This window comes from Aspergillus fischeri, genomic scaffold (genome assembly GCF_000149645.3).
Source record: "Aspergillus fischeri NRRL 181 1099437636252 genomic scaffold, whole genome shotgun sequence".
In the NCBI taxonomy this organism is placed as follows: Eukaryota; Fungi; Ascomycota; class Eurotiomycetes; order Eurotiales; family Aspergillaceae; genus Aspergillus; species Aspergillus fischeri.
In genome coordinates, this window is record NW_001509768.1 from 318,003 (window position 1) to 340,209 (window position 22,207).

Sequence of the window (22,207 nt, forward strand, 5' to 3'; positions counted from 1 at the left end):
CTTCAAACATCACAAGTCGAAGCAAGACAGAATCATATCACCATGGCAGAAAGCAACTACAAATCATTCAAGCACTTCATCGTCCGGTTCCCAGCCGAACATCAATATGTCGCCCACGTGGAGATCAACCGCCCGGACAAGATGAATGCCTTCTTCGAGGCGTAAGTCGCTAATACTTATCTGTTCCTCTTCATTATCTGGTGCAAACATCACTAACAAAAAGCAGAATGTGGATTGAGCTGGGCCAAATCTTCGACCGCCTCTCGCAGGATCCCTCCGTCCGTGCCATCGTCCTCAGCGGCGCAGGCGAGAAAGCCTTCACCGCAGGCCTAGACGTCACCGCCGCATCGCAAGGTCTCCTGTCCGCAGACGGCGACCAGGCAGTCGATCCCGCGCGCAAAGCAGCCCATCTGCGCCGTCACATCGTCTCCTTCCAGGACTGCATTACGGCCGTCGAGCGCTGCGAGAAGCCCGTCGTCGTCGCGATGCACGGCTTCTCGCTTGGTCTGGCGGTTGATCTGTCCACGGCGGCGGATGTGCGCGTCTGCGCGCGGGGCACCAGGTTCGCCGTCAAGGAGGTGGATATCGGGCTTGCGGCGGATATTGGGACGTTGAGCCGGTTGCCCAAGGTTGTCGGGAGCTTTGGGTGGGTGAAGGAAGTGGCGCTGACGGCGAGGGTGTTTGGGGCGGAGGAGGCGCTGCGCGTTGGGTTTGTGAATCGGGTGTTTGAGAGTAAGGAGGCGGCTGTGCAGGGGGCGCTGGAGATGGCTGCGTTGATGGCGACGAAGAGTCCGGTCGCGGTGCAGGGGACGAAGGAGATTCTGAATTACTCGAGGGACCACTCTGTGCAGGACGGTAAGTGTTCTACTCACCCTCATCCTCTACACGTGATCAAGCAGTAGACCATCGGCTGACACACTGCAGGTCTCAGATATACTGCCGTCTGGAATAGTGCCATGCTGCAGACCAAGGATGTTTCAGCTGCGCTGCTATCTGGGCTGAAGAAGCGTACTCCTACGTTTGAAAAACTGTAATTACTTGCGTATTTCTCCATAAGGACGTCCCCGCGTGGACTTGCCTGTCTCTCCTGACTCTACTATATTTATACTCGGACCGGTGCTCCGTGACGAAAGTTTGAGTCGGGGTAACATATGAGCATATCCCATTGCTACATAGTTTGAAGGATCTGGATCAATCCTCCAATTAGCCATTGATTCTGATCCTGTGGAATATATCCGCCGCAGGAACTATCCATTCAAATCCTAATGACAGGTGGAAAAACCCACAGAGATGTACTCCATACTCAGCCTGCAGCGGGAAATCTCATCAGTTGCATGCTCCACTCCATGATAAACCTGAATCTTGCAGAAACGATATTAGCCGACCCCTCTCGGCTGGTGAGAAACCCGGGGTAATACCTAAGATTCTGCACAACCATGCCAAGTTGCGGAGAAGCATCTGGCGCCCCGTGATTCTTTTGTTCTAACTTCTCAACGCAACCTCCTGAAACTCCGGTGGCCCGAAGGAATCTCGGATCCTTCGCCACATAGAGGTTGAAAAAGAGGCCTGGAACGCGGTGGAGATCCGCAATTTTCGTAGACTTTTTCCACGTATGTCTTTGCTTGTAGTTGTAGGTTTCTCGTATGGGCATAGGAATGGAGGGACTATATAAGGGAGTTGGTTGCTTCAGCCATGAGGGATAAGACTTGCATGTACAATTAGACACTCCGGAATTAGTCCTCAAAGCTATAAACCTCGATTCAAAATGAAGTGCTTCGCTTTTCTATCAGCGCTTGCCCTCCTTCCCGGCACCTTGAGTGCAACCGTCTACATGGCGGGTGATTCGACCATGGCCAAGGGCGGGGGTGGATCTGGCACTGACGGTAAGTCTCAAGGCAACGAGTCCATCTGCAAGATACATCTCTAAGGCTTTCATTAAAACAGGATGGGGTCTGCACATTGTCCCCTTCGTCTCTGGCACAGTATCGAACCATGCAGTTGGCGGCCGTAGTGCTCGCTCGTATACCCGCGAAAAACGTTTCCAAGCCATCGCAGATGTCCTGAAGCCAGGCGACTATGTAGTCATCGAGTTCGGGCACAACGACGGCGGCAGCCTCAGCACCGATAATGGCCGTACAGACTGTCCCGGAACAGGCGACGAGACCTGTACTACCACTTATAACGGTGTCAAGGAAACCGTGTTCACCTTCCCCAAGTACTTGGAGAATGCTGCGAAGATGTTTCAGTCCAAGCAAGCCAAGGTGGTGATCTCCAGTCAGACGCCCAACAATCCGTGGGAGACCGGCACCTTTTCTTATACTCCGTCGCGTTTCGTCGAGCTCGCCAAATTGGCTGCACAGAGAGCTGGCGTGGATTATGTGGACCATGGCGCCTATGTGGCCGACATGTATGAATCTCTGGGCAAGACGACCGTTGACTCATATTTCCCAAATGACCACACCCATACCAGCTCTAAAGGAGCTGAAGTAGTTGCACACGCTTTCCTCAAAGCTGTAGTGTGCAGCGGCGCTCGTCTGAAGGAGGTCTTGACAACAACGGATTTCTCGGGCAGATGCCTGTGATTGAGACCCCTGCTGGTTTGCAGATCATGATGTGGTCTTACCGATAGTCTTTATGTATATAAGAATTGATGCAGAATCCAGATCACCCGAGTTACTCAAAAATGTATTAGTTCCGCAGTACATATTAAAACATAAATGCTCCACAAAGTCAGTCAACGAACGACGTTCAAAGTATAACCGAAAGTGAATATTCACAGTATGGCCGTTGCTAAATGCTACCTTAGTCATAAGCTCGTCAGAACTGCACGCTGCGCTGTGTGGTATTTTGAACTTGAAATAAGGACAAAAATGATTATTCGAGCTCCTCCAGGGTCGCTTTGACAATTCCGCGCTTCTCCACGCGTCGGTAGTATTGCGCCAAATTGGGATATTCGTCGTTCGAAAACGGTCCGCATGTCTGTACAATATCTCGGAGTACTGGCCAGAGGAAGCAGTCATCAAGCCCAAGTGCTGCTCCCCCAAGATAGTACTGCCCTTCCAGAGCCTTCTCCCATCGATCTAGGGATTCCGGGTCAATCTTTTCACCATTGCTGTGGGAGTTACGCCAGTCCTGCAAAAGCTCATTGATCTCAAGAAGCTGGCTGCCACCACGCAGCACTTCCACGCCCGCTCGTGTTAGCTCTGGCGCATGCTTTGCAAGGTAGTTCATAATATCCAGCTCCCCAGCAACTTCAGTGCCGTCAGCTGTAATCAAAACCGGCCGCGCCTTTCCCTCCACGCTGTTTGCATCCTCTGAAGAAGCCGAAACCTCATATCGGATACCATTCTCACTGAGCGCGAGTCGAACTCGGAGATTGGACACAGGGTCGGAGTCCTCAACCAACTTAGCTGTCGATGTGGTGACAAAGTTGACCACATCGAACCCTCCGCCATACACAGCATCCCAATCAAACTCGGTGGCCTGATTCTCCTGGCCGAACGCGCGAACCAGCCGCTCTGTCTCTCCAGGGTCTCCATGAATTACGGTACTCGCCTGACTCTGGTCTTTGGAGACAGCTCCTTGGCCCCAGATTGCATCACCGGCCCCGTTCAAGAAAGTGCCGATGTGTCGGAAGGTGAGCGATATACGTTCGCCTCCATAAGCCAGCTCTTCGGTAGATTTCTCCGCCGCCAGTCGCTTGTCGGGCCGTATGCCATGCAGCCAGCGCATGTTCGTCTTCTCACCTAGGATGAAGAGTGACTCGTGTGGCATGGGTATGCGCTGCGTGGGTCTTTGGTCTTCGTCCGCAGCTTTGACTTTGTTTCGGAGTGTCATCACTCGCTGAGCGCCAAGGCTCACATTGCAGATAAATGAACCTCGGACAATATCAAGCGTCTTGTCTGAATGCTCGGATATGCTGTCCTGTCCGTCGCGGTAGAGCTGAATGAGAACGTGGTTGAGCGGGTGGCCAAGGATACGTTCTACAATGATGCGGATCTGGTTCACAGTCGGTGTGAAAGGGCGCAACGGTGGGGATTCATCCGCGGGATGGCGATATATAGGGATGGATCCGTCATCCTGTGTTTGTCCTTGGACTGCGACAAGGCGAGGAACTTGCCCCGACATATGGTACATCTTCTGCCAAGCGACCTCGCTGCGGATACTCGCAAAGGCGTCTTCAGGTAGGTCCAAGTCATAAATGATGCGGGAATCACCCTCTCCAATCCTATCACCCGGCCCGCGTATATCTCGCGACTTTTTCGTCTTACCGCTCCGTCGTTCTTCTGTCCGATTAGACGCCTCCGCCTTTTGATCTTGTCGTCTTGTGCGACGCACACGTACACGTGCCTTCTTTTCTCCTGCACCATGAGCTTGAGACGAGCTTCCTGGTGAGCCGGATGGACCGTAGCGAGAGCGGGAGCGGGTCAGATTTGTCAGATCCAACGGATCGTCTTCCTCGCCATCAGTCTGCTCTGCTAGGAGAGCATCAAGTCTCCGTCGCCGACTGCCCAACGACTCCGCTGTTCCCTCGTTGGCCGTGGGCCCACGGATTGTTTTGACGTCGAGTTCATCCATGACGCCTTCGATGCCAGCGGGCATAACAGCTCGCACGGGTCTGTGTGTACTTTGACGAGCAATAGCGTCAGTCTCTTGCCAATCAAGCTCTTCGAATAGCTCCTGAGTTGTAATCCCACTGGCGCCAAAAATATCGGCCATGCGGCGCATAGCTTCCTCATGACGTACGAAATCGCGGAACCCCAGGCAGTCCTCAATGAGGGTTACAGAGAAGCCGTGGCGAACAGCGTCGAGGGCGGTAGCATACACTGAGACATTAGAGAGCGAACCGCAGAGATATAGCTCCGTAATAAATCTTGTGCGAAGAGAAAGTATCATTCCGTCATCTTGTAGAGCGGAGTAATCCGACTTGTCCATCAAAGTGTCATTTTCGGCATCGATAGCAGCCAAAATGGGTGCGGGGAATTGAAAGCCGCTCGACTGCGGCCGGCAACATTGCGAAGACTCGCTCGATAGAAACGCTTCCTCATCGACTGGTGTTTTCGAGCTGGGTCGCTCGGGCCTTTCATCCGTGTCACGACCTAGCACTATCCGGTCCTGGAAGTCCGAATCTATGAGGGGTCGATGCGATTCATAGTGGGAGCGGACCCAGATAACATCACCGGTGCGACGAAAAGCAGTGACTAGTTGCGATATATTTTCCAAGATATCAGCTGCATTCGGAACATGCAGTGCACCAGATGGGCGAACAAAATCATTTTGAAAATCGAGGAGCAAAAGGGCTTTTCGTGTCTGGATGGTGGGCAGAGCACTGAATGCGGAGAGAAGGCTCATTGTATGCACATGGTAAGAGGAGCGTAAGTGATGTTCTTAGAAGATATCCGCATAGGACAACATGAGCCGCCTGCTAGGATAAGACACGGCAGTTGATTATGACTCAATGAGAGTGGAGAGGAGTTGAGACAGTCAGCGACCGTCGACTTTGGAGCCAGGTGGTTGTTGATGCTGGCGGGGATACGAGAATGACGCCTCAGGCAACAAGGCGTCTCCGAGACCAAAGTACCTACAAAGTACCTCTCAAGGTACTCTGTTCCTCTCTACACTTAAGGTACCTACAACAAAGTGCTAGCCTGCGAGGTACCTTTGTATGACAGGCTTGTTCATCCAGCAATTACTAAGAAGAGAGTTGACTCCGCAGAATTCGGACGCAGTCTAGAGCAAGGCAATTGCCCTAAATCAGAAGAATACGTGATAATTAACAGATGATATGAATCACAATAATGATTCCTATTATCTCAAAACCCCCGACTTCTAAAAAGTTGTGACTCAACCTTGGGATTTTCTCCATATTCTGGGTGGATGCTCCCCGTGGACGGAGCACAGATTTCACTATGGGGATTCAAGAAGAGCAGACAGATCGTTCTGCACGGCGATGGCGGTGGTCCTGTCGGCCAATCATACCGCGTACTATCCGACATCGGCCGGGGAGCTCAGCACCAACTCCGGTCACGTGCCTACCACAGCTGCTTCCGTCGTCCTCGACAACGAGCTTATAAGTCTCTCAGTGTCCGTCCTCACGAAAACTTTCCTTCCCTCTTCATTATTTTCTTGCAAAGCATCAAATTTTTGACCAATCTCCCCTCCTCTTCCTTCCTATACACCCTTTTCCTCCATACATCCTACGCATCACAATGGCTTCCCGTGGACTCCCCCGTGCCCTCCGTCTGGCCCGTGTTGCCGCCCCTCGCACAGTCATCTCGGCCGCCCTCCCCCGGCCTGCTCTCGCTAAGGCTGCTACCCGTGTGGCTGCCTCGACCGCCCCCGTCCGTGGTGTCAAGACCATGACCTTCGCTGATTCCAAGGAGACCGTCTACGAGCGTGCGGATTGGCCCCGTGAGAAGCTCCAGGAATACTTCAAGAATGACACTCTCGCTCTGATCGGTTACGGTTCCCAGGGTCACGGCCAGGGTCTCAACCTCCGTGACCAGGGTCTCAATGTTATTGTTGGTGTCCGCAAGGATGGTGCCTCATGGAAGGAGGCCATCCAGGATGGCTGGGTTCCCGGCAAGAACCTGTTCGACCTCACCGAGGCCGTGCAGAAGGGTACCATTGTCATGAACCTGCTTTCCGACGCTGCCCAGAGCGAGACCTGGCCCACTCTCAAGCCCCTGATCACTAAGGGCAAGACCCTTTACTTCTCCCACGGTTTCTCTCCCGTCTTCAAGGAGCTCACCAAGGTCGACGTCCCCAAGGATGTTGATGTCATCCTCGTCGCCCCCAAGGGTTCCGGCCGTACCGTCCGCACCCTCTTCCGTGAGGGCCGTGGTATCAACTCCTCCATTGCCGTCTACCAGGACGTTACCGGCAAGGCCAAGGAGAAGGCCATTGCCATGGGTGTTGCCGTCGGTTCCGGTTACCTCTACGAGACCACCTTCGAGAAGGAGGTCTACTCCGATCTGTACGGTGAGCGTGGTTGCCTGATGGGTGGTATCCACGGTATGTTCCTCGCTCAGTACGAGGTCCTGCGTGAGCGCGGCCACAGCCCCTCGGAGGCCTTCAACGAGACCGTTGAGGAGGCCACTCAGTCTCTCTACCCTTTGATCGGTGCCAACGGCATGGACTGGATGTACGCCGCTTGCTCCACCACTGCCCGTCGTGGTGCCATCGACTGGTCCAGCCGCTTCAAGGACACCCTGAAGCCTATCTTCAATGAACTCTACGACAGTGTGCGTGACGGCTCTGAGACCAAGCGCTCGCTCGAATACAACTCTCAGAAGGACTACCGCGAGAAGTACGAGAAGGAGATGCAGGACATCCGTGATCTCGAGATCTGGCGCGCTGGAAAGGCCGTTCGGTGAGTTTCTTTGGTCATACAATCCATCGACGACCATATGCTAATCATACCGCAGTTCCCTCCGCCCTGAGAACCAGAAGTGATTTAATTTTGCATCAATGGGAAGGCTTGGGAAAAGTTACGACTGTACTATGACTTGATTTGTTTTTCTGACATGGGATCCTTGAGTTATTAATTGGGAACTGAGAATACCACATTTCATTTATTATTTTCCATACTTCCGCATCGCAATGACTGTAGAGGCACATTCAGCCATTTCCGTATCCGATGACTCAAATCGGCCTCGTGTCTGATGAGGAGCCCCGCCTTTCGTATAAATCATCTTTCCTGCCTCCTGAGAATTGAAGTACTTCTTTTTTCGTTATCGAAAGCAAGACATCTAGAACCGCAAATTCAACATGGCCGAACCTTCCATTACAGCGCAATCATTGACCCCGGATGCCGTGCGCTCCGCCTACGCCTTGATCCAGCCGTACGTCCACCGCACCCCTCTCCTCACCTGTCAAACGTTGGACAACATCGCCTCGACCCCTCAATCAGCCGAGTCATTGGTCGGAACACCCTTCGAAGGCCAGACACCTGCAAATCCCAAGTTTCGATTCTTTTTCAAATGCGAGAATTACCAGCGCATCGGCGCCTTCAAGCCTCGCGGTGCATTTCACGCTTTGCTGCGACTTCTCGCAGAGCGGGGTGAGGAGGAGGTCAAGAGACGTGGCGTGATTACGCATAGTTCGGGTACACAATTTACCAAATCTGCTTAAGTTGGAAGTTCATGATGCTGACAACAGAATAGGAAACCATGCGCAAGCCCTCGCCCTCGCAGCCTCCACCCTCCACGTTCCCGCGTACATCGTCATGCCCAGCATCAGCACCCCGTCGAAGATAGCAGGGACACGCTCGCACGGCGCAGAGGTCATATTCAGCGGCTCGACGAGCACCGAGCGCGAAGCCGTCGTCGCGGAGATCCAGGCCAAGACGGATGCGATCCTCGTCCCGCCGTACGATCACTTCAATATCATCTGCGGCCAGGGCACGACCGCCTTGGAGATGGAAGAGCAATACCGAGCGCTTGTCGCCGACAAGCCGCATCTGAGTGCTCATGCCAGCGGGGCTGAGGCTGACGCCGGATCGAGACACCTCGATGCGGTAATCACGCCTCTTGGGGGCGGGGGGCTAAACGCCGGTGTTGCGACGTTCTTCTCCGGGAAACCTACGCGTGTCTTTGGCGCGGAGCCGAGCTTCGAAGGCGCAGACGACTGTCGCCGGGGACTAGAGGCGGGTCAGCGTGTGGAGTCCGTCAAGACGCTTACCATTGCCGATGGGCTGCGTACCCCGGTGGGGGTCTTGAACTGGGAGGTCATCTCGGACCGGAGCAAAGTTGCTGGTGTGTTCGCCGTGACTGAGGATCAGATCAAGGCTGCGATGCGGCTGGTCTTGGAACGCATGAAGGTGGTTGTTGAGCCTAGTGCGGTTGTGGGGCTCGCGGTGTGCTTGTTCAATGAGGAGTTTAGGCGACTTGTTGAGAAGGAAGCCGGTCCGGATGGATGGGACATGGGCATTGTGTTCACCGGGGGCAACACTACCGTTGAGGCAATTGGGAAGTTATTCAGCTGATGGTGAAGCACAGTATATCATAGCATAGCATCGTATAGTCCGTGCACATAATGTACATACATCATTAGTATACATAAAACTCCAGTCAAACAACAAGGACGCATGATATCAGGTAAATTCAACGCCGCCCCTGCCTACATGAAACGAGAACACGCCCCCGTTTCTCTCCTTCAATCCGTCCACAAATCTCCGAGGCCATTCCTCGCGTTCCCATTCATTGACCCAACCCAGGAATCTGCCTTCCAAAACAACATTCTGTCGCATGATTGCATCCCGCTGCGCATCACGAGCGCTCATCATCGGCGGAAACGGACGCACCGCATCGTGCCGAACCACAAGTCGTAGCGTCGCGAAAGTGCCCCACGGAGCAGGCAACGGGCAACGAAAAGAAGGCATACTTCTAGCCGCCGTCACATTCGAAGGGTTGTAAAGGTCGAAAGGGCCAGAATGTTGTTGCGTTGACTGGTTGTGGCTCTGGTAGCCGGTTACCGATCTGCTGTTTAATGTGTTACAAGTGTAGGCGACTATACAGCCAAAATGTCGCTGTAGGTTCTTCAGGCTTTGTACCAGTTCGGCATAGAAATCCGATAAAAAGAATATTCGCTTCTGGTTTCGCTCGCGCTCGACCTCGGCGACAGGGCGCCCAATGTTCTCTGTGCGGGTGACATCGTCGCGTAGTTTATCTTGCCAGAAGAAGGCAGTGGCACTGTCGATGAAGATAGCGTGCAGTGGCCTGTGAGAAGAGTAATGGCGCGAAATGTCGAGCAGGTATGCTTGCAGACTTTCCAATGTCGCGAGTAGGGAAGCGGATGATTGTGGACGAAACACATGGACGTGTTGTAGAAAGGTCGCGATAATGGATTCCAGCTCTTCAGTAGCAAAAAGCGGCTGGGCTGTCTGCCATTCTGGTGACTCTCTGGTCCCTGTATCAGAATGCGCCTTGAGCTTTCTGTCTATGAGGCCACAGGCAACAGTCCGAAGTCGCTCAGCGTCAAAACGGCCATCTGCATCAATAAAGACGACGGCTGAGGCCAGACCATCGACTCGAATCCCGTTAACTGTCGATGGTAGGACGGCAACCGCAGTGAGATAATACAGCAAGTGAGTCTTGCCGGCTGCTGAAGATACGCTGGAGATCTCTATAACCGGGCTGATTTGCTTTGCGAGAGATGCCGTAGGGAGCCTGCGGTCTTCGGCTGAAGCATTCTGGTCGTCCTCATCATCCGCTTGAATGTACTGCACCTCATGTTCACTCTGCTGCTCTTGATATGTATCTCGTCCCACCTGTTGAATCTGAGCCTGAGCAGCAGAGAGGGAAGGCATGAACACCTCCAAGAGGGCATCCAGCGGCTTGACGCCCAACTGTGAGGTGCTCTCCCCAGGACTTCTCGGAAATAGACTTCTCAGGTCATGTAGAAGCTGTAAAACTCAGCATGGATACCCTCAAGTCAAGTCCGCGCATAATACGCAGCAAAAATGCCGAGATATTCATTATAATGTTAGAACATACCTCATCCAGCCGTTCCGTGCGTACTTCCCTCAGCAATTTCTCCCCGAAGCTGGCCGCCATTCCTTACTCGGGCGAGCTGAATAGATGTCATGGATATTTTGACATCGTATTTTGTGATTGAGCTTGTTTACGTTACCACAGAAGGCGTGATATTGATCATTGCCTGGGAATTTGTTGTCCCGGCACGCATTCGGCCTCCGCATCGCTCCCGACTCATTAATTGCATCGCCAAAAGACGGAGGTTTCCGCTTCCATCAACTTTTCCTCTTGCACCGTCAGATTGAAGCACGCATACCATTTATCCATTGGGATAACTTAGCTTTTCTTAACTACTCGACTGGGACACAAAGCCGCACTCTACGAGATCTCCAATGGCGCCCCTCGTTCCTGTCTTCTCCGCCGAATCTCTCCCAGAGCATGTCAATACCGTCAATCGAAATTTCCAGGAACGACGGCGCAAAGGCGGGCCAGTCGACCTGGAGAATTGCAAGTTACTGGAGATGGTGCAGTACTCGTGTAATCCGCCTCAGGACGGCATCCCCAAGCCAGGCGTTGTGACGTGTAAACCCATTGTCCGGTTATTCAGACGGTAAGTTCCTCCTGCAGGACTTGCTGGATCACTCGTTGACTTTTCCCTTCACAAAGGTGTGCCGGTGGATTAACGGTCGAAACGACGGCATGGGAGCCCATCAGACTGGCCGAAGAAGAGGCGAAACGAAAACGTGCAGCAGGAGAGGCCACCAAGGCGTGATACAAAAGTACTTGCATTTGGGCGGAGTTGAGTTCGGAAGTCTACAGCCATCGGATACCAGGGATCTATCCTTGCCATCTCTATCAACTGAATCGCATAATTTCTCTGCATTGTACTCATTGGGTATCTTCTTGAGTTCGCTCAATACAAAATCACAACGCCCTGACGCCGCCCGCCGCAATGCGAAATGAACGATTATGTGCTCACCCAGCTTTCCACTCGCGAAACACTTGTGGAATCCTTCGTTCCGGCTGGTTTCTCTTCCGCTTTCCGATTGCTGGGTGCCGTCGTTCGGCGCCAGAGACCTCTTTCGCAATTGATGACTGGCGGAAGCTCCAGGCTGAACGAGAGCTTCGGCCGAGTCGCCTTGAGCTCCGGATCCGCAGCCGCTCCAGAATCAATATCCGTCGTTGCAGCTGTCCCCGGCGCAGTCACATCTTTGTGCATTTTCTTTGCGATGCCTTTGACTGTTTTTTCAAACATACTGTCCAAGCTCTCCATCCTCCGACCCCATAATCTCTTTTCGCGACCAGCCCAGCCGAGTTGATTATCCTTGAAGGATGCCCGCGCCAGCTTGCGCAATGCCTCCTCGCCATGTCGTCCCTCTTCAGTCGCGCGCTCACGAATTTTCCGTGGGTCTTGCTCCCGCTGTGTGAACACAGGTGTGTGCCGGTATGTATGTTTACTGGGAAATTGAGGGAAATGCTTTGGGATATAAGCGCTTCGAACACGGTCACTTTCGCCGCTCAGTTCAGGGCCGAGAAATGGTAAACTCAACCAAGCATCCTCTTCTGGTGGAGGGCTAGGTAGGAGTGTAGGAACAGGTTCGATATTTGGCAGAGGTTTTAAGTGCGGAAGCAGATCGTCCGCGTGCAAATGGTGTTTTTTGAACGCGAGTTCGAAATCTTGGGGTATTGGTTGGTTGCGCCGGCTCGAGAGCATTGATTGCCGCACAAAGGATGCGAGCTTTAGAAGGTCTAGCAAGCAGCTTAGTCAAGAACACAGCCGACACATCCCCTGCGTGTCTCTATTCAAGTCCTTCGGGTAAGAGGTAACATACACTCCTCTGTAGCATAGCGAAAACTCTCCAGCGCGGCTGGGTCGGCGAGATCAAATCCGGACTCTCTGAGACATAGCCCGATAGAGCGACTCATCAAGTGAGCAACGTGGGCGTCATCATTGATCGCGGGCTCCGGAAGAGCTGGGATAACGGGATTTCGCAAACGGTGATGGTGGTGATATGAACGCTTTAATCGCTTCGTATCAGGCCCCTGCTGCTCTAAAGGTGTGGACGAAGAATGCTTGAGAGAGTTTTCTGAGGACACCATGGCGGTGTGGGTGGATGATGATAGATACAACAGAGAAGGTGACGAGAGAGTCTGTATCCGGACATCGCAAGAGCTTCGCGTCAGGTCACGTGCTGCTGCCTGAGGCACGACTATCACAATGTAATAACGAAGATGGAGTAAAGAAAGGAAGATGGGCAGTTTCTACCTCCAGAAAATAGATTCCGTCTATATCATTCACTCTGGAGCACAAGTGAGCCAATAGTGAGCGTTTGGCCCGAATCTCTGTGGTATCCTCCTGCCTGTTCGGAGGGCCCAGTCAGGCCACTCACATCGGTCGCTTACGTGCCGGATCGGAAAGCTTCACCTCGACTTTCAAGTTCGCATCATCGTTCGCTTTCCTTTCCTTCCCCTTCCGCCTGTCCCCAACCACCTCATAACAGGGTTACCTGTCTGCTGATATCGCATCTACCGGTCTTTCTGAATTGAATATTCTCGTCAATCCGTCGCAATGGCCGCCGCTATTCCTCCCATCACCGGCGTACGTCTACATCCCACCCACGCTACATCCGTGCCTCTACCTTCGGCCACCCGGCAGCGATTGAGTAACACATTGGCTAACACGCTACATTATAGATGCTCCGCCGTGGTCTCGTTCTCGACCTGAGCACCGCTTTCGGTGAGTCAATTTCATATCGTTCAGCAGCTCGGTGAATCGGAAATACAAGGAAGAGCATGAATGTCCACCGGCTTCCGGGGTGCCCAGGATGGCCTCTATCTCCCTCTTACGAAGCAGACATGCCTTCCATAATATTTTCGAGTCACCGCATCCAGCACTGAAAGACTAACCATGTACCCGTTCGCGTGCAGGTTTCGGCACCACCTTCGGTTACCTCTGGTGGTACGGTACGTATCATCGCACCATTCCAAGCAGGGGAAACTCCTCCATGCTTGTTTTGTGGATATTCTTTCTCACAATTGACCAGGCTACCACCTTCCCCGCGTCCGCGCCCGTGACGCCTACTACACCCGTCTCGAGAAGGAGCGTGCTGCTCAGCAGGCAGCATAGACTTGATACTCTATCGCTTCGAATCATTCTTCAGACAAAGTCAGCATAGAGAACGGCATCGTTCACATCCGCTCCATTTCAAGATTCCCGTGGTCATTGGTCTTGGTGACGACCAACAATCGCATGGAGGCATATTAGCTCAGGAGTGTTCGTATCGAGTGGCTAGGTGCTCGACGGGGATTGGTGGTAATGGTGTCACATCACTTTGTCTGTTTGATGTGTTGAACGACGGGTCGATACGCCGGGATTTCGAAAGGAAAAGAAAGAAGTTGTTCGATTATTTCGCAATGCTCAGTCATTCCTGTTGGTTGTATATATACGGTGATTGTAGCTCCAGACATGCCGTTTCCTTTATCCAGGCTCTGTATCCTTTTGGGAAAGACCCTATCAGTCCGTAGAGCTGCTAGACTCTTCCGCCGATCTTGTTTATGGTATCCAAGAAGCAAGACTTGAGGCTCGATCCGACAACCAATGCCATGCGCTCCTCAACAACAAGGAATGAAAGCAAGATAGCTAAATGCTTTAGAAGAACATCAGCGAAAGAAGATGGGTGGGAATCGTATAAGTGCGCATTTCTTTCATGATCAAATCTATCCAGTCGCTAAGTAGTCAAGTTATGTACGTGCATAAACCATTCCACGATTACGTGGATCCCTATGAGCCTGCATCGCATGCAGCCCATCTCCATATCCATATCCTATCCATGTCCGTATCCGTATCACCTCGGTCTTGACCAAATCATGTCCGCCGTATGTTTTCTGTTGGTTGAAGCTGGCTCGTGACGTTATTGTATATGGCGCTACTTAACCGGAACACCTTGCAATTGAAACCTAGTGGCCCGACCCAACTATCGCATCACACGGTCGAACTGCACCCCTTTGACGGATCCACCAGCCATCGCGGTGCGAACGTTGCGCTTGAAGCCCTCCCGATTCGTCCGCAGATCATCCGCAGCTTCTTTGTTCAGAGGATCAGAGGCATTTGGCTCAAGGAAGAGGAACTGCACGCAAATCCAAAGGTCAGTCCGACAAACTACACACAACGACATCGACCATGTCCCAAACCCACCTGCATGCCCACAATAACCGCATTCAAGTTCAGAACAGGCTTCCAGTCCTCCCGCAGAATATTCAGACACACATTCCCCTCCAGATCAATATTCGGATGGTAAATCTTCTGCGTGCACTTCACTTTAGGCGGGTCATGCGGGAAGTTCTGGTTAACACTGAAATTAAAATGGAACGCGCCACCCTTGTACATGCCCTCGTCGGGCTCGATCGTAAGCGTAAAGTTGAGGATATCGTCAGGATTCGGGAAATTCATCTTCATCGTGCTTCCGAGTGTCAACTCCTGCAGATCTAGTTCCCATGCTATCTGTCAGCGAGCCAGCCTTGCTTCCTGCGTCGTGCGCCACTCCCCAGCATCACGCATGCGAACGATCCGTACCTCTCTGTACGCGCAACTGCGCGGCCGTAACCTTCTTCTTCTTCTTTCCTGCTGCTCCTTCGGCATTTTCAGCCTGCTGTTGCTGTTGTTTCTACATGTAATACCGAACTGTCAGTCATACAAGAGTAGAACGCAGGGACCGCGCGGGCAAGAGAGGGACTGTACCATAGACCAGATCTTCAACATCTTGGACAAAGCACCGCCACACGTCCCCTAGAAGTTGTCGACAAGAGTTCTGAATATCGAAAAGCAAAAGGGAAAAAGGATATTTTTCGGCAGCAATAACACCCGATCTGCAGTGGTCGTGACGAAAACTAGAGAGAAGTATGAGGAGGGTCACTAAAGTTCGGGCCTGCGGGGGTCTTCAATAGGCAATGAATCAACGGCCTAACCTCCACTCCGCAGAAGCGCAAGGTGAAGGGTGAGAGCGTACTCCGTAGATTGCGATCAAAGGTCAATAAAACACCAGAACTGAACTGATTGAATTAGTCACTATGAGAAAACAGTAAGATAAAATAGAAACTAAAGGGTAGACGTGGCACTGGGGCATATTCGAAGAAGGCAATGTGCCCGCGGCCTGACGCCATCGCCACTACCCAAATTCGTAGACAGGAGTGTCCAGCGCTCATACGATCAAACCAGAAACAATCACGCAAAAGAGACATACATTCTTTAGCAGCTCTATTTGAGCTATTGATGCATCGAATTCCTTTTCTAATCGCTAAGAGTTTACGAGACATCACAGTGCATAAGGCCCTGTCGAAGCACATAGATCCAACCGTGACAGAGCCAACTTCAACGGAAAAAGGAGGTAACAAAGCAAGCGTCATATGTAAAATACAATATTGTGATGGAAAATGTGCCAGGAGGTGCTTGGCCATCGATAGACCCGTTGGCGAAGCACCACTAATCGCTCTCATTACGACAGAACGCCCTTCTAACGCCGGGCAAAGCAGCACATCAAACCTGTCTTGCCCAGGAACCAGCAGGCTCCGATGAAACGGAACAGGGCAACGACGGCGTTGGACCACAGCAAAGCCTGGAAGAAACGCTGCGTCCGGTCGGTAGCAGAATTCTGCAATATGTTAGTTTCGCCTCTGTTAACAAGGACTGACGACATCTACATACCGTGAAGCCGAATTTATCCACACCGTCACTGGTGATGCAAACGGCCAAGAATGCGTTGCTAAAGATCCAAAACGTGACCAGTCTCGTTCGGAAGCTCTTGTACGAGTCTTCCAAAGTCTTCTCTTCCTTCTCGACTGGTGGCACATAGGGTGTTAGGGCACGCTTGACCGTTGCCTCGAACTGACTGTCGATATCAGCCTGAGGCTTGTCGATTTCCTCGATGACAACCTCCTTGCCCTCATCCTTGGTGGTCTTGGCAGAGGGTAGAGCGTCTGCCTTGTCTGAACCCTTGGTACCCCACGAGACGTCGTGCCAATTGCTGAAAGCGTAGACGTTCAGGATATTGATGTATGACGATTGGACACACATGTAGGCAGGGAAGGACGTAAACATGTGCCAGGGGTCCAGATACATGAAAGATGCCACAAAGTAGAGACCGAATGTAGCAGCGAGGGCGATGATAATGATACCGGCACCGCTGGACGAAAAGAACGATTTCAGGAACTCGCCAACGCCTTGGTCTGTGGTGAAATCCATAGGAGCACTTCCACTGAAGGCACGCACCACCAGGTACAGCGCATCAATAACCACGTAGACCTGAATGATGCCGAAAACCACGAAAGACGCGAGGTATGAGAACTTCGAACCCTTTGGACGGTTACCCAGCGCGAGGATGAATTGCAACAGTAGGAATCCCAAGTAGACATATTTCACTATGGTATTGATAATGGGAGTTGCAGTCTTGCCGAACGGGAAAGCTTTGTCACCGTTATTGGTGCTCGGGGTGCCGACCAAGTCCATGATGACGGTGGTAGTAAGCCAGTAAGAAGCTATTTGAACATCTGTCAGAACATGGTCCAATTGGGGGTGGAATGCGCTTTGTTAGGATAAACATTAACTTACCCAAGGAAAACCATGTCAGAATCGTAGAGAAAATATTGTACAACATTTGGATGTGCAGAAAAAACATGCGGATGATGTTGTGTCCACTCTTGTACATCCGACCAAAGTGCATGAGCGAATAAATACCGGCAGCGAACGAACCGTTCAGCCAACGACGACGCTGCGAAATGAATTCGGGAGCGCCTTCTGGCACGTCGGTTTCAGCCTTGGAGGCCTTGACATATGTCAGGTGCCATTTTGAACCAGCTTTAGCAACCAACTCGAAACAAAGAATACGATCTTCGGCCAAGAACATGTTCTTCTTGAAAATGTTCATTCCCTCGATACCCTTCTTGCCCAGTTGCTTTGAAAGAGTGTGGTCACCATGGAAATACTGCTCGAGAGGGCGGCCCATAATTGCGCGGAATCGGTAAGCTGAGAAGGCACCAGGCAAGACGCTGACATAACCAAATGAACTCTCCAAGGGCTTGTCCAGGATGTTACTAATCTTATATTCGAAGTTCTGAGCGGCAACGAGCGGGTTGATCAGGTTCTTCCAACCCTTACCCAACATGGCGTGAATCTCACCGCAAGCACCACCCAAATCTTTGTCGTTATAGAAGGCTTCCCAAAGCGACAGAAGTGACTTCGGGCCAGGCTTTGTACCGGCGTCAAGAAGAATACAGACCTCGGGGTTGAGAATGCGACCAAATGCATTAAAGAGCCATCTGTGGGAGTTGATCTTCTTGCTGTTCTTCTGCTTCAAACAGAACATCATCTGGACCGGAGGAAGTGTACTGGGACCGTCATCGGTGGGGCGGATCAGCTGCTGATTCGGAGTCACGGACAGTTGAGTCGTATATTCAAACTAAAACCAATTAGTACGTCCAGTGATCCCAACTGATTGGAGTACACATACAATGTGAGCCACAGTCTCTTTGCCATCGACGTCACGCTTCATGACGCCATCTTGGTAGATACCGATTGTCGCAAGAACATCCAAAGTGTCCTTGTCGCAAGGGTCGATACCATCAAAAACCAGGCAGACCACAATCTTCTGCCAGGCAGGACCACCCTTGTTCCAAAACTCGGACTTTTTCAGATTCACAATGTCGCGAATGTTCTGCATGACACCGTGCAGTGTACGTGAAGTGAGTGTCTTGTCTTCGTTGTAATACGTGATCGCAATGAGCAGTTCGGTATGTCTGTTGTACATCGCAGGTCGAAGATTGTAACCATTGTGTAGTGTAAATTCGTTGGGATCACAGGTGGCTGCGGTGTCTGAGATTTGTGCGAGGGCTTGTCAGCAACGTGGATGAAATAGAAAGGCCAGGTGCAGCGTCTGAGATCACTCACATCGCATGTGCGTAAATTCCTCACTTCCACCCTCGAGATCGTTTCTGTACTTGGCCTGAATGGCATTCTGGATCGCGCTCGGAACAGGATAATCGACACTCAGGACGGAACCCTGCACCAACTTGACCTTTCTTGTAGCATAACGCCGCAACCCACCGGGGCCGCCTCCAGGAGCTTGTCGCTGGCGCCATGCCTCTGTGGATGAAGTGTCACTTCGAGCATAGGGGGACGCGACACGTCCAGGGACACCGAAAGCCGCCGCCGGATTCTCCGCAGATTGAGCCGAGTAGACCGAGCCAGGACTGGGTTGAGTATAGGGGTCATGATATGCGGCTTCGGGGGCATAGGTCTCGCTCAAACTGTATCCAGAAACGGGTCTGGTAGTAGATGAACCATGCTGGTGAGGGTCATCAAAGGGGCCTGTGAAGGGACCTTGCTGGTGGGATAGCAATCCTCTCGACGCCTCTTCTTCGTACTACGAATCCTTTGCATTAGCCTTGGCCGAATATAGAGCAGACTAAAGCTTAATCCAAGACTTACCGATCCATGGGGCAGATCCTGAAGTCGGTGACCGTTATCGTCGTAGTGAGGCGGCGAATGAGAATCAGAGCCTTGGTAGGCCATGGTGTCGATGCTTTGTCAAGTTGTTGTCAAAATGTTGTAGTATGCGCGAGAAGGACGCTGAAAAATCGACAGACGCGAGCTGAAGCGAAACGCAAGGGGAAAAACGGGAAGGGGGTATCAGGAGGAGTAAGGAGACCGCCAGTCAGAATAATGCTCAGACAGGACAATGAATTCGATCAACACTCCAATAAGTCGAGCGAAACAGATAAACAAGAAGTTAAAGACGAAAGGTCAATCAAGAAAAATTATTGAAAGGCCGGTCGAGGGGCGGACACAGTAAGGAAGAAACGTGGATGAAGCCGCCAGGGCCGATGTTTGAAGCCCACGAACCACGAAAGTGTGCGAGTTGACAGGTGACAAGCCTGAGGGGGGATCAAACACTTATGTATACAAATGAGGCAGTCGGGATAACGGTTGGTTGCCCCAAACAAAGCTGGGAGAGCGGGAGGTGGTGAAGGTGAAGAGTGAAAGAAAGATATGAACAGGCTCTAAGAGGGAAAAAAAAAAATTCAGAAATATGATCAGCCCTCCTATGAGCCCGTTAGACCTAAGAAGTTGAACTAGAGGAAGTAGGAGTTCGCTTTGGCGCCCTTTTTTCGGTCTGCAGCAACAGCTGAGCGATGCGGATGGCGAGTGGACGAGCCTTGGGTGGTGGGTATTTGGTTTTCTTACGGAGTACACCAACTACCAAGGAGCCGGGAGCCTGAGTACCTGGGATGAGGCTAAGTACCTATCAACCATCACAACATAGATAGTCGACCGATAATCCCTGGTACTGCTGACGGATAGTCCAACCATCCCATATCATTTCACATCAAAGGATTCTCCTAGGCTGGACAATTGTCTAAGACATCACTACAAGAAGCATGACCTCGAACATATTTTGAGGGTGCTGAGCAGTTCTTTCGTTCCCGCCCTTCATATTTGGAGGTTGGGACTCAAGTAACGAAATAGAGCACCTCCAAGTGTCGGCAGGGTAACGATTCGATGATGTGGTCGGTATGGTAAAGGTATTACAAAGCCGAGATCTGTATTGCGTCTCTTCATAGGTACCTTACCTACCCATGTTCCGACTTAGGTACTGCATGGCAAACACTCCAGCTGACCTGGCTTCTTTTCCTTCACAACTGATATTATCGAGTCTGTTTTTGTCATTATTGTTTAAGTTACGCGAACATCAGTTGTTATCCATAGCACGAACCTCTTTGTTTCCAGGGTCTCTTTTCCTGAGGAGTCCCGTAGAGTCCTGTCAGTATCGCCTTGGCCTATGAAAATTCATCCCAGAGCTGAAACACACCCATGGAAGCCAAGCCGGTATATTCGTTGCACCTTTAATGGCACTCAGCTTCTGTATTACAGTTACCGGTACTCACTCAGAAGGAACATATGCTTGATATCAACGTCGAGGTCACACATCCCAGGATCCAAACAATATGGCTGGGTACCTGTAGCAGCGTGACTTAATGGACCTCGACAATTGGTAAGATACTTACGTAGTTATCTTATGGCCAAGTGTGGCTGTTTAAAATATCTGGTATCCCAGCATTCTACACCCCTCGCCAGCATGACTGAGAGGGGTAGAGATTACATCCAGAAGAATGCTGATCTACCCAGCAATGGGCTGAATACTGTCATCGATATGCATAGAGACATTCGGTAGATTCTAGTTTCTTTCTAGCTCATATCTCCTTCAACAAGTGGCTTGCTTCCATATTCATCAGACGCCACTACTCTCTCTGTACATGAGATTTGGAATTGTAGTTATCATGCAAAGAGGCCAAATAACTCTGTAATATATTACAGTAAAATATACAATTACAATACAGTTTTAATACCTCTGAAGTTTCAGGGGGCGGGGGTCATCCACAGCTTCTCGAAAAGGCTAACGCCCCAGCCAAATATAACCTTGTGGATACAGTGGAGTGCACTCATTCCTTTGTGTCCATCAGCTGTTGGTCAAACAAACACAGCAGAGCTTAGGAGTCAGTACTAGCTTGAGATCACTGCCTATTCTCACTTTAATTAGAGGGGCATCCCCTAGACAAGGGACGCTACTGATTCGTTCATTTGCTGCATGTATCATGTTCAGAGGTCAGCCATGGTTTCAAGATTAAAATTCACATCCATTAATGAGATCGGCCACCATGACTGGTCTTCTTCACATTAAGACGATGCAGTACTATTAGGGGATAGGAGTCCCTCCTTGTTCATGGATCTCCTTGCCTTTGATATTTTATTACATTATATTATTCTGTTGTCACAGTGCCACTCCATAAAAAGACTGCTTAGCCCAGTTGAATTGGCTTGATGATCATCATTGCCACACTTGGCTAGCTTAATCAGTCTTAGTCTGGTGAACCGCCACTTTTCATAGCTGCCTATCTTTAGAACAAGACAAATAAACTCCAGTTACCTATTGTACCTCTCTACACCATGCAAGCCTTTTTAAGTCTGTCAACTTCATTTGCTGCAGTTCTTGAAATTATACTTTTGATGGAGGGGTTGAAAGAAACTTAAATGCAGAAAGCAGGTCAAAGTCAAAAGTCACAGCCACAGCCTCGATGGACACATCCATGCAAAGGAGTCTGTAAGACATCCGCCAAAGGGTCCGAACCTCAGACGATCAACTCAGTTGATCGTCTTGGAGACGGAAATTTCCGAACCAGAACCTCAGAACCACTTCTCCGAGGTTCAACCCTGCAGAGAGATTCTAAGGCCCCTGTCGCCTACACTGCAAGTATGACTTGATGCATGTCACGCCTTCTGAGTGAATTCGGCAGACTTGGCTTTCGTCTTGCAGCTTGACTGCGGTTTGGTGGAAGAAACTACCTAGTGTGATTAAGTCAACACGCAAGAATATGATCTCCTGAGCATCTTGCCCCATGCTGTTGACTCTATCATCAGCTTCTGCCATTCAAAGCTTATTTCGACCTGCCATGTCAGAAGAGGGGTTCTGCTCGAGTCACATAGACAGATCATATCCATGGAGTATACTCTGTCTTAATCTAGAAACAGACGATATTCAATGTGGATTCTTCATACCTACCGCGACTGTACAACCTGTTTTGACATTGCAAACACATCCGTTTCTTCGAATGTGTCAACCGGTCAGTGTTTGAGCAAGCTTAGCTCTCGCCAGAGAGTATCCGCGAGAGTAATCAAAGTACCG

The 22,207-nt window shown here is 51.1% G+C and overlaps 11 protein-coding genes across 11 annotated transcripts; 6 read left to right on the top strand and 5 right to left on the bottom strand.

Annotated features, from left to right (window-relative positions):
* Positions 1-42: 42 nt before the first annotated feature.
* NFIA_062740 (enoyl-CoA hydratase/isomerase family protein) lies at positions 43-1,034 on the top strand (the record flags this gene model as incomplete). The annotated part of the gene is made up of 3 exons (XM_001263009.1): positions 43-161; positions 227-855; positions 925-1,034. 3 exons carry the CDS (start codon positions 43-45, stop codon positions 1,032-1,034), a joined length of 858 nt encoding a protein of 285 aa, XP_001263010.1.
* Positions 1,035-1,765: 731 nt separating this feature from the next.
* Positions 1,766-2,582, top strand: NFIA_062750 (rhamnogalacturonan acetylesterase RgaE; the record flags this gene model as incomplete). The annotated part of the gene is made up of 2 exons (XM_001263010.1): positions 1,766-1,883; positions 1,945-2,582. The coding sequence occupies 2 exons, from the start codon at positions 1,766-1,768 to the stop codon at positions 2,580-2,582; spliced, it is 756 nt and encodes a 251-aa protein (XP_001263011.1).
* Positions 2,583-2,874: 292 nt separating this feature from the next.
* On the bottom strand, positions 2,875-5,352 carry NFIA_062760 (isochorismatase family protein family; the record flags this gene model as incomplete). Its single annotated transcript, XM_001263011.1, has 1 exon — positions 2,875-5,352. The coding sequence occupies one exon, from the start codon at positions 5,350-5,352 to the stop codon at positions 2,875-2,877; it is 2,478 nt and encodes an 825-aa protein (XP_001263012.1).
* Positions 5,353-6,209: 857 nt separating this feature from the next.
* Positions 6,210-7,455, top strand: NFIA_062770 (Ketol-acid reductoisomerase; the record flags this gene model as incomplete). The annotated part of the gene is made up of 2 exons (XM_001263012.1): positions 6,210-7,372; positions 7,428-7,455. The coding sequence occupies 2 exons, from the start codon at positions 6,210-6,212 to the stop codon at positions 7,453-7,455; spliced, it is 1,191 nt and encodes a 396-aa protein (XP_001263013.1).
* Positions 7,456-7,770: 315 nt separating this feature from the next.
* On the top strand, positions 7,771-8,986 carry NFIA_062780 (threonine/serine dehydratase; the record flags this gene model as incomplete). The annotated part of the gene is made up of 2 exons (XM_001263013.1): positions 7,771-8,107; positions 8,166-8,986. 2 exons carry the CDS (start codon positions 7,771-7,773, stop codon positions 8,984-8,986), a joined length of 1,158 nt encoding a protein of 385 aa, XP_001263014.1.
* Positions 8,987-9,094: 108 nt separating this feature from the next.
* NFIA_062790 (putative Rad51 family DNA repair protein) lies at positions 9,095-10,556 on the bottom strand (the record flags this gene model as incomplete). Its single annotated transcript, XM_001263014.1, has 2 exons — positions 9,095-10,405; positions 10,497-10,556. 2 exons carry the CDS (start codon positions 10,554-10,556, stop codon positions 9,095-9,097), a joined length of 1,371 nt encoding a protein of 456 aa, XP_001263015.1.
* Positions 10,557-10,867: 311 nt separating this feature from the next.
* Positions 10,868-11,247, top strand: NFIA_062800 (uncharacterized protein; the record flags this gene model as incomplete). Its single annotated transcript, XM_001263015.1, has 2 exons — positions 10,868-11,085; positions 11,142-11,247. 2 exons carry the CDS (start codon positions 10,868-10,870, stop codon positions 11,245-11,247), a joined length of 324 nt encoding a protein of 107 aa, XP_001263016.1.
* Positions 11,248-11,442: 195 nt separating this feature from the next.
* On the bottom strand, positions 11,443-12,575 carry NFIA_062810 (TBP-associated factor 8 family protein; the record flags this gene model as incomplete). Its single annotated transcript, XM_001263016.1, has 2 exons — positions 11,443-12,224; positions 12,308-12,575. The coding sequence occupies 2 exons, from the start codon at positions 12,573-12,575 to the stop codon at positions 11,443-11,445; spliced, it is 1,050 nt and encodes a 349-aa protein (XP_001263017.1).
* A 469-nt stretch (positions 12,576-13,044) lies between these two features.
* NFIA_062820 (cytochrome c oxidase subunit VIIa) lies at positions 13,045-13,602 on the top strand (the record flags this gene model as incomplete). The annotated part of the gene is made up of 4 exons (XM_001263017.1): positions 13,045-13,074; positions 13,170-13,212; positions 13,404-13,439; positions 13,520-13,602. 4 exons carry the CDS (start codon positions 13,045-13,047, stop codon positions 13,600-13,602), a joined length of 192 nt encoding a protein of 63 aa, XP_001263018.1.
* Positions 13,603-14,449: 847 nt separating this feature from the next.
* On the bottom strand, positions 14,450-15,234 carry NFIA_062830 (NEDD8-conjugating protein UBC12; the record flags this gene model as incomplete). The annotated part of the gene is made up of 4 exons (XM_001263018.1): positions 14,450-14,602; positions 14,671-14,960; positions 15,049-15,139; positions 15,214-15,234. 4 exons carry the CDS (start codon positions 15,232-15,234, stop codon positions 14,450-14,452), a joined length of 555 nt encoding a protein of 184 aa, XP_001263019.1.
* Positions 15,235-15,985: 751 nt separating this feature from the next.
* chsG (chitin synthase class III) lies at positions 15,986-19,038 on the bottom strand (the record flags this gene model as incomplete). Its single annotated transcript, XM_001263019.1, has 6 exons — positions 15,986-16,123; positions 16,177-17,006; positions 17,080-17,926; positions 17,978-18,339; positions 18,415-18,889; positions 18,955-19,038. The coding sequence occupies 6 exons, from the start codon at positions 19,036-19,038 to the stop codon at positions 15,986-15,988; spliced, it is 2,736 nt and encodes a 911-aa protein (XP_001263020.1).
* Between the last annotated feature and the right edge of the window lie 3,169 nt (positions 19,039-22,207).